This window comes from Dinoponera quadriceps, unplaced genomic scaffold (assembly GCF_001313825.1).
Source record: "Dinoponera quadriceps isolate SergipeBrazil2010 unplaced genomic scaffold, ASM131382v1 scaffold3162, whole genome shotgun sequence".
Classification (NCBI taxonomy): domain Eukaryota; kingdom Metazoa; phylum Arthropoda; class Insecta; order Hymenoptera; family Formicidae; genus Dinoponera; species Dinoponera quadriceps.
The window spans coordinates 818,966-827,653 of record NW_014557929.1 but is presented as its reverse complement, the minus strand read 5'-3'; the positions used below and the strand labels follow the sequence as shown (position 1 = coordinate 827,653).

The 8,688-nt window shown below is 48.5% G+C and overlaps 1 protein-coding gene across 1 annotated transcript in view; it reads right to left on the bottom strand.

Annotated features, from left to right (window-relative positions):
• LOC106749512 (dipeptidase 1-like) overlaps positions 1-8,688 on the bottom strand; it is a 119,818-nt gene that overhangs the window by 5,284 nt on the left and 105,846 nt on the right. Inside the window, exons 2-5 of the mRNA XM_014629032.1 lie at positions 3,514-3,843; positions 1,732-1,864; positions 1,115-1,303; positions 498-700 (exon numbers count right to left, since the gene is read on the bottom strand). Of these exons, the coding sequence (XP_014484518.1) occupies positions 498-700; positions 1,115-1,303; positions 1,732-1,864; positions 3,514-3,843 (855 nt within the window). The remainder of the gene's footprint in view (positions 1-497; positions 701-1,114; positions 1,304-1,731; positions 1,865-3,513; positions 3,844-8,688) is intronic.

The following is an 8,688-nucleotide window of genomic DNA, read 5'->3' as shown; positions in this document are numbered from 1 at the left end:
GGGGGGGGGGGAGAGACAGAGGGGGAGCAGACGGAGGAAACGGAATGGGTTTTTATCTTCGTCGCTTTTTATATCGGCGATTGTCTACTCGCGCGTTTTACAAGTACGATTCTCGCCGCCGAGAAGCAGAACGATTCCCGTTGAGAGCGATTTTGATACAATTAACGACGCTAGTAATTAGCGCAGCACTTTGTCTCGCATACGCAGAGGGGACGATTTTTTTATGATATATTCTTGACCGTCGATTTCTCGAAGCTCGCGTTTCAGCGAAAAAATTCGTTCACCGCTTCCCTTTTCAATTTTTAAGCGAACACGATTCGATAAGGATGTAACTGATCAAGCACATGTATACGGGTAAAATCGTTCTCGAAGCTTTAATTTCCCAGTAAACAGCAACTAATAATAATAATAATGATGGTATTTTGTATTGTTGCCACTCTTGATGGAAGGAATGGGAGACCAAGTTAACGTGACAGTAGACATTTCTGTGTACATACCAGTTGCTTGAGAATGTCGTCGGGCACATTTCTGGAGGAATTACAAATGGCGAACGCCGAAGAGTGTGAAAAAATGAGCGGCGCTCTACTGACCCTCAGAGCATCCCTCATGGTCGCCCTCGCGGTGTGGCTGAGGTCTATCAGCATCCCGAGCCTATTCATTTCTTGGACCACCGCCCTACCGAATGCCGTCAGGCCCCCGCCTGGAAGATATATCGCCTTATTTCAGCTTTTATTCTTTTAATGGAGCCTCGCGTTAAAAGGCTCGCGACACGTAAATCTCATAAATCAGTTGAACTATATTAATAAAGAAGACGACGGCATTAATAAAGAAGACGTGAGAGATCGCGCCTTTATTATTAATTTGTCATACCCGTCGTCCTTGTCTCGGGGGGGAGGCGAAGTGACGCGATTAATTCTACATCGAACGAAATTCGACGAATACTTCGTTATCGAGGAAAAGTATTCGAAAGGGATTATAAACAACCATGCATCTTCAAGTTTCGCCGAACTCGCTCAGTTTATGAAGTTACGGACATTCGTGCTACTAAATAAACGGATTCTGCGGCAGTTCTTCGGTAAGAAAGATGCCTATCCTAAATTCGCGTCGGGTTTACCTCCTTCGTCGTCGTCTTCCACCGACGAACTCTTCGCCCACGGTGTGTTACAGGTGTGTGTCAGCGTGAGGTATCGCACACCCAGCTGATAGAGCGTTCTTAAAACGGCTAAACTACTTCCTAGACTATGCCCGCCCTCCACTCCAATCAGGGAAGCTATTCTGCCTCTGCCGTGGGCCTCCAAGATCTCTGGAATTCAGAAATGCGCTCGAACAAAATTGCCGTGTCTCGATTGCGCCGGACTGTCTCCGGCAGTGTTTTGCGAACGTCGTTTCTAATTCTCCGTATTGTGATCGCGCCTATTACGAGCGCTAAATGCGATTATTCGAGCCTACTTGTAACTTTAATTTTCAGAAAAAAAATATATATAAATAAAAAACCTTGTAGATATATTCAAACAGACGAAATGATTAAAGACGTAGAATAAGAGCCAATGTACGGATATTTTATTGCACTGAGATATCCGTGCATTGACTTTTATTGGCCTCTTAATTTCTAATTTCTTGATTTTCAGCTTGTGAAGCCAGAAGAGCGCGTTTAGCGCTAAATACTAAATTTCCGCGGTCAGAACAATACGGAGCCCACGATTTACATTACGAAGTTGTCTTCACACTCACCCCTCGACGACGCAGCGAACTGCATGTGCTGGGAGTACTTTTCTATGAGCCTCTTAATGAGGTCCACCTGCTCCAGAGTCAGCTGGACCGCGTTGAGATGCTGAGACTCGCACGGCACGTAAGCGGCCCAAAACTGCAGGGCAAACGAGATGCGATCGCAAAGAATAAGATATATTCAAATAAAGATGATGTAATCTTTCAAGTTAAAGAAATCGTAATTCTTTGAAGATACAGCTGTTTTCTGTTTAAAATTCTTTCTTTACTCTCAATTCTTTTTTCTCGATAAAATCATCATTACATTAATTATTTAGAATATTATATTTTTAGCGGAACTAATATATGGAATTTCTTAGCGTAAGCGAATTTTATCTATTCAACGCAATATAATCTTATTTCAACATGTACACGTTGGGAATACGGATTTTCTCAAAACACGAATATTCCTTTTTTCCACGGGAATCCTTCTGCTTCAGAATGAATTTTCATCCGGTTTCCAGACAATGGAAAATTCAGTTTCCGCGGACGGAGTTATTTTTTCCGTGCGAGGACGTCGCGTGCCTGTCATTATACGAGAGCGGAGGTGCGAAGAGAATCCAATTCGAGGTCGTAACAGCGTGGAATCTTGGCCTGACGGCCAAAGGGACTCGCGAATCGCTGGAATTCGCAATTTAACTCGTGAACATGCGCGCGCGCGCGAGCGTGAAAAAAAATTGTTTTACCTTTCAAATTTCCAATCTCCGTGTGTAGTTCCGCGCGTAATTTTTTTTTTCATTTTGCAGTGGAACGAAATTCTTTTCCTCGTTGCTCCCGGTATGCGAGCGGCATGGGGAGGAGAGGGGGATGTTCCGTTCCGCTTTCTCAGGCAATATTATTATTATCTTGAAAGCTCATTAGCGCGAGGGACGCAAACGACGTGCAGCGTGATCATCGCGCGCAATTTGACTTTCTTCTTCAGCGTCTCGAAGCGCGAGAAATATTTCCTTTGAGGAACTTCGCCGTCACTCGGTGCGTGACACGGGTTTAATGCTCGCATCATTCAGACCTAACGAGCTCTTGAGTGCTCGCGTGCGACGATAATCGATGCATTCGATCCGTCACGCTCATAATATCGCCAACACCCGAAACCCGCCTCGTCGACCAGTAATAGTACGCTTCTCGGTTCCAGTCTAGATTGCCTACTGGCGTGGTAACGCGCGTAACTCGCTCTGCGAACCGTACGCAGATCAACGCGCGAGTAAGTGTCCTTTTCGCGTGGAAAAATCCGATCCGTCGACTTGATTTCGTTGGACCGACCGAATTTCCCCTCGAGGGATTTTCATTCACGTTCTCGTCAACGAAATACCGCGAGCGTGGAATGCGGTGAGTGTAGAACGCGAGAAATACCGATAGTCGACGACGACGACTATCTTCGGGGAGTCGCACGCCGGAAAAAATCAGCCGCAAATATTTGTCGGAGGATCCGTTATTGAAATCGGGCTGCACCGGGTGTACATTCCGGGAGTATATTGTACACCATTTTACCGGGCCGAGTCTCATAAATCACTTTCGCGTCTCTCTTTTCCTCAAACTCATTTCCGTGCATGAAATATCTTACCGGTCTGGTCTGGTAGTCGGAGAGTGCACGGAGTGATAACGCGACTCGTTGCATCGGCCAACTAACGGCCGGTTTATCGGCTCTTTCGCGCGGTAAAAAGTCGATATTCGTTATTTGATTTTCGTCAAAAGCTACCCGGCGACTCGAGCCGCGGGAAAATCTGCGAGCTCCGCGGGTTTCTTTTTTACCTGGCCGCCGACCATGCCCTGCCGCAATCTGACCAGGTCGGTCTGACTCCAGGCGCTCTTGCTCCAGGGCGCGACTTGGCGCAGGTCCTTGTCGAAGTCGAAGTCCGCCAGCTGGTTGTGAACGAAGTTCCGGATGTTCCACGGTAGGTCATTGTGGCCGTCGATCAAAGGCACCTCGGAAAGAACCTGCCGAACGGTTTCCAATCGCTCACGCGGCGACGTCAGGAGCGCGAGCTCCCCATCCGCTGGACGTGGGCCGACCTTGCCCACCCAGGTGCCGATCGAGAGTATGATCACGCTTGCTGTCCACACACCGCTCTGGCCGCCACTCTGTCACACAAGGTAGAGAGCTAATGGTAGCCGATTAATCTTCACGATGCTGGACACGTCGCTGTTACGCGGAATGCGCGGGGCCGGCTATTATTTAAGTATATGAATTACACCCGAACCGCCGGGCATGCCGGCGAGGCGAGTCGAAATGTGCAAACAGAATATGTCAATGTCGCGGGCCGAAGTATAATGCAACTATAATGCGTCAACATTAATGTATCGCGCGCGAATCGTGCGTGACGCATCGCGCGTCACACGCGCCGAAACGTACCGAGGCGCGAGAAATTTCATTCGCTCTCGTTATAATTATTGTACTATGTGTGTGAGTAAGCGCTGTGTTACCCCGCAGTTTTCTCTCGCGGATCAAGATTTAACGCTGGATACGAAAAGCGCGGTCTTTCTCCTCCTCCTTAACGAGCGAAGCGTGCAGACAGAATATTCCGAGAGTCGGGAGAGGCCCAATTAGCCGGATGTACAATTGCACGCTCGCCGGCAAGTACGGCGGTACGGTATGTTGATTATCCGCAATAAAGAGGGGTGGGAGAGGGGACGACTGCTTTATTTATACAGCAACAAGGAGCGGAAACGTTGGGATATTTTTCAATATTTTCTGAAATATTACACGGCAACTGCTTCGGGCGTCGTGTGAAAATGAGTTTTCGCTCGAGTCCCGGGTTATCTACCGTGTAAAGCTAGCTCTGTTATCAGAGATCCCACGTCAAAGAGGCTTTTTCCCGGCAATTTGTTGAGTGAATTGCCCAGTGGGGAAAAACGAATGACTCGAATGATGGCCGAGAGAGAGAGAGAGAGAGAGAGAGATAATAAAGTGCGTCCCGCGCGCGATACTCTTTTTCGGACGTATGTATTTAGCAGGCCGCACGAAAGAGAGAGAGAGAGAGAAAGAGAGAGTAACGTGTTATTTCTGCAGGATTATTTAGCGTTAACGAAGGCAGACCTCCGAAGAAAGCGGTCCGAAGGAGAGAGGGGAAAATAACGAAAGAAAGAGAGAGAGAGAGAGAGAGAGAGAGGGCGGTGGAAGACACGGAGAATTCGCCTTTTGTCGCGGCTGCACTTCCGCGCCCTTTGAAACCGAAGACCCGGAACGAGTGGTATATATTTTCGAGTGGGAGAAACGCGCGGCTTTGACAGGGATTATAAATTATTAAGTCCCGCTCATCCGCGCGCTTTCACGATACCGTCGTCGTCGTCGTCGTCGTCGTCGGATGTTTGCCCGTTCTGTCGTCGAGATTTGCAATTCAGAGAGCGAAACAGTGAATTATTTCTCGAGCGAGGTATCAAAGCTCTCGCTGTTCACTTTCCGCGGCTCTTCCCCGCCCCCCTCCTTCGGGTGGCTTGCAAATACCGGCAGGAAAAGCATCGCGCGATGCCCGGGGTTTATCTTTGCCGGAGTGTAATCCGCGGGACGAACTGTGGCGCGTTCTCATACGTTATACGGGATTACGCAAAAGAACCGGCCACACGAACTCTTCGGTCCCCGTTACGGGGGTTATTCCGTTTACGGAGGTTGTTCATCAAGGGTGGGAAACTCCGCCTCCGCGACAACGCTAATACTCCGGAAAGGTGACTGATGGTTTTCTCCGGTAGGTAATCGATTACGGGAAGGGACGTCACGCTTCGCGTTCTCGCCACGCTCTCGGGTCCGCTTTCTCCGGGTTCGTCTTGTTATCGGAATAACGGAGAATCCTCGAAATAAAAGTGGCAATAATCGCTCGACCGAACGAAACTCGTTAATCCCCGGCGGAGACGAGGCGAGAGTGCTTTCTTCCTCCTTCTTCTTCTTCTTTTCTTCTTTTCCCTCTCTCTCCCATTCCGCGCTCCCGTCCGCTTGTATCTTCGAGTTTCACGCGATCGGATCGCCTGGCGAATCGATAGCGAGCCCGCAACGAGAGAGCGTGGAGTTCGATCGCTCCCGCCGGAAAATGTCCGCCAGCCGGCTGAGGATCCGTGTACAAGAGAGATTAGCTCGGTGGCGCCGAGGATCGTCGTGTACAAAAGAACGAGAATTACTTGAGTGCCGAGCAATGTCGTTTAACTGTATCCACCGGGCCAAACGGCGACCCGCACTACTCGTTGACCGCTAGAATGCGGTTTGTTCATACTCGGCTGGCCACACCGTTTTCCGCGTCGGATGTGAGAGAGGAACGGAGCGCGCCTCGGCGATGTTTGAACTTTCGGCGGTCTTACGGAAATATTTGCCGGACGGTAACTTTCATTATCGCAATAATGATTAGGGTATTCGCGGGCCATCGCGCCCGTATTTTCATAGCGTACTGTCGAGGTTGCCCCGGTCGACGCGCGCTTTGCGTCCCGTTAAGTACCGTCGCGTTTGAACGCGAGCGAGCCCTTTATTAAAAGTTGCAGCTGGCCGGGAAGAAGGAAGTTAAATCGTTAAGGCTTGGTTTTCATCGAGAGACAGACAGAGGAGGAAAGAGAGGGAGAGGAAACGTTTTTAGAGCGCAATTTATCGTCAGTTTTGCGCAAACAGCGTCTAATCGTCTGAAGTAAGTTAAGCGTTCTCGCAAATACGCGCGACGTGGTTTACCGTGGAACAGCCGAGCGTTCTCGCAAATACGCGACGCGTGGTTTACCGTCAAGTTTCCTCGTCATTCCGCGGTAGCGAGCGTCGACGAAAAATTGCAGTTTCGCGTGAAAACCCGCGACACCGTCGGGCGCACGCGCGCGTCGCAGCGCAGTAATGTAACACGATCATTTGACGAAGGAGGATTTTTCCCCGCTCTCTCCGGGCGAATTTAATGGAGCGCGCGAAATGCCGAAATGAGATATAAATCTACTGTGACGCGACCCACCGCGCTCGATGATTAATGAATAGAAAGTGATTTAGTGCCACGCGAACGATATTGTTGAAACCCTACGCCGGCCGGCCGGCTCGAACGATTACACGACGCTCGTTCGCCCGTCCCTATAGTCGACTGATATTGGACTGAATCTATTCAACCGCGTTGCCGAATAGTGACGTTACAGTCGTCGCGCGTGTCACGCTTAGCTTTCGCCATTAATGAGACGATATTGGTTGCGTTCGTCTGTGAAATGAATTTTCATAATCGCGCCCGTCCGCGATCCATCTTCCGTTGGCAAATCATTCGTGCAAACATGTCTATCCTTCGAATTTAATCGTTGCTCTTGACTCAAATTTTTAACTTCTGTGCGCAGGATGTGCCTCGATATTGACGTTGAGATTATTATTTTATATATTTTACTTACAAGATTTTTAAGATTATATATATATATATATACATATATATATATATATATATTTTTTTTTTACATATATTTCGTTATATTTAGAAAATGTATATAAAGTTGTCGTATTTCCCCCTAAAAATGCATATCCCGGTACATAACAATACGTATTTACGGCTGGGGAAAAATAAACGGCGAGACGCGTTCGAAATGTGTAAACTGTGTAAAATGTATAAATGTGCGTACCAACGCGCTCGAAATTTGCGCGAGATCCGCAAACAGCAAACTGCACGTTCTGAAACATTTTTGTGCCGGCTGCGCAACTGCACTTTCGTTGAAAGAGCAGAGAATACATTTCGCCTGGACGTATATAGTCCGCCGCTAATATCCTCGAGTATAGAAACGGCTGTGCGATAGAGGGAAGTCGGGGAAGCGCGGGAGAAACAGCGGAGAAAGTCTCGAACTGGCTTGCATCCAAATGCTGGCTGGTAATAAAGGGTGGTATTAAAAGAGCGTCGTTCAAGCAAGCCACCTAGAAAATGCGCTCAAAGAGAGAGAGAGAGAGAGAGATGTATTCAGCATCGATGCCATCAAAGATTCAATCCATCGATTGTTTACTGAGTCGGCTGTCTACACATACTACGTTAGTCTCCCCTACTCACTCCTCGATCGATCACACTGAGAGAAAAATGTGGTTATTTTCGTGGGCAATATCTTTTTTTATTTTAACCACAAAAATTGTAATATCAACATACACGTAGGACAGGTCATTGTCATTAACACTATAGCAACATTTACTAGAAAAATAGCTCTCTCAACTAGTGGTTTTTGTAGTTGAAATGAAAAAAAGGATATTGTTGTCCCCGAAAATAACTATATTCTTCTCTCAGTACGGTACGCGATGTGTCACTGGCCGCGAAGGGGCCTCACAAAAATAGGCGAGACTCTCGTCCTCCTTTTCCAACTCTATCACGATCGCATCGCACGATTCACTCCGCACGATCGTTCTTATTGTTTTCATCGCGTCCTTCATTCGCGTTCGTCCGATTAATATCTCGGTTAATGAACGGTTTATCCTGGGGGCTCGTTAATACATACATTACGATATCGCGCGCGCTCCCGCGCACAGTTTCATCGTTCTTCCTGCACGGCCGAATAATTTGCTTCTATCTCTGTCCCACGGAACGAGGGGGACTGCAAAGGGTTAAATTGAGCGGTCGACCGCGATTCGATATTCCGCGCTCGTATGCGGCGTCGCGATATTGCCCGTTTCATAATTAACGCGTCGATTTGGCGATCGGGGTTGGAGCGAGCGCTAAAAAGGCAACGCAACGTGTTTAAGTGTGACGAGCCGAATATTAATATCCCTCCCGTCCCCTCCTCGCCAGGCAGGAGGGGACCGACGACGCGGGGGGCAGCTGCGCCAGGTGGGACCGAAGTTTTGGACGCGCGCTAACGACGCGCGTAAATTTTTCGCCACAACAATCGCGAGTGAGTGAGCGCAACATGCGAGATAGCGCGCGCGCGAGAGAGAGATAGAGAGAGAGAGAGAGCGCGATATAATTTATGCGAGCCAGTATCCGCGCTCACAACATCGCAGAACGGCCGACCGGGGGTGGTACG